The sequence below is a fragment of the Echinococcus granulosus genome (genome assembly GCF_000524195.1).
Source record: "Echinococcus granulosus chromosome Unknown EG_S00257, whole genome shotgun sequence".
In the NCBI taxonomy this organism is placed as follows: Eukaryota; Metazoa; Platyhelminthes; class Cestoda; order Cyclophyllidea; family Taeniidae; genus Echinococcus; species Echinococcus granulosus.
Genome location: NW_020170637.1, coordinates 1 through 1,484, shown reverse-complemented (window position 1 = coordinate 1,484; position 1,484 = coordinate 1). Strand labels below are relative to the sequence as shown.

The 1,484-nt window shown below is 41.8% G+C and overlaps 1 protein-coding gene across 1 annotated transcript in view; it reads right to left on the bottom strand. All coding sequences in view use genetic code 11, as the record gives it.

The window, feature by feature from the left end:
- The window catches only part of EGR_10712 (hypothetical protein), a gene marked incomplete at both ends in the record, with an annotated part of 1,919 nt that extends 911 nt beyond the window's left edge, over positions 1–1,008 (bottom strand). The window contains 2 exons of the mRNA XM_024499961.1: positions 194–256; positions 900–1,008. Of these exons, the coding sequence (XP_024345621.1) occupies positions 194–256; positions 900–1,008 (172 nt within the window). The remainder of the gene's footprint in view (positions 1–193; positions 257–899) is intronic.
- Positions 1,009–1,484: the final 476 nt, after the last annotated feature.

Here is a 1,484-nt window from a genome sequence, read left to right as displayed (position 1 = left end):
GATGTCTATGTAGCATTTTGTCTCAAAAGAGGGGAAATTTTATAATAAAAGACCATTATATGGTGAGAAAGATGAGTAGAGCTGTAACCTGCTTACATGGTCGTGGACAGGCCATGGCAGTTTATACGGCCTCATAAATAAAACGACTTACATTCTCAAGAGAAATAGCCTTTGACTGAACTTTACTAGTAACTTTCAAATTCATAAAACTGATATAAGACAATCAAAGCAAATGTTTTGGAGTTCTCTTTAAGTGCTTTATATGTTCAAATAATGTTGTCGAGTCCAAGCAAAAGCATTCACATTTTACTCTTCATTATGTTGCATTTTGGCCGTTGATCCTCAAACATCACCCCACTTTCTGTTCTCCACATTGGTAAATGAGAGGTCAGGATGGCAAACTCTAAATCCGGACAAGGTCAGGCCAATGCATGTGCATGAGGATGCAATAATGGCATCAATTCAGGATTTAACGCTCCAATGCTCTGGTGGTGAATATTAAGGGCCTGATGGCTCTACACCTTGATTTCACCGGGCGGCAGGTCGCCCATTGCGCCCTTAGAGCGGATGGTAAATGCTGCAGATGGATAAGGAAAAGTTTTCACAAATTGCTTTTCTCTGACTAACCCTGAGGAATTTGAGAGTTCTCACTGCTGCCGAGTCTCCTCCTGATTGGTTATTTTGGTACAGTAACGCAACACCAGTGCCAGGATCTACGCCGCCGCAAAAATCACTCAAAGTACTCATGGCGGTAAATCACAGTTCAGGCTCCACCACTCAAATCAGAGGGCGCATATACGATTACCATCCTTCGGTTGCGCAGAGGCCGTTGGTTCTCTCCTTGAAGTCATTGTGACCTTGGATATCCTGGATGGGAACTCGATAGGGTCTGTGCTCACTTGCGAAGCCAGCATTGCAAAGTGTTTTAGCTTTGTCAGCGAGCATTTCTAATCCAGTCTTTTTTAACAAACAAATATGGATACAATAAATCTCTACATATACAGTCATTTCGAAGTGCCACTAAACAAAGATCCTGCCAAATATAGGCTAGTGCACCATTTACAGCGACCTCTGCTCGCTTGAGGCCAACAGGTTAGTGCCTTTTAAATGATTCACTTCCCTACCTCAAGCCTTCAACCCGTTTTGTGAAAAAAACGTTGGAACTCTCCTATAAAAGGCGCAAAATGTGTCATATTATTAATTGAAATATAATTTGCAAGTATAAATGAGGCTCTTTCTTTTCTCTTAATCAACAGATGAAAGGCTTAATTAATGCCGATGGCCTTGACACTGGTGCGGTAAAAAACGCCTCTGAGAAGACATTGACATTCTGTCTGCTTGTAAGCCATCAACATTTCTTTCTCCTACATTAGTTGTTCACGATCTATCATTGGGAATCGTTCGCCTATCAACGCTTCCTAATTAATGTTCTACCTGTGATGCAGACTTGTCCACAATGCTCCTCTCTCTGTCCTGGAGGGAAA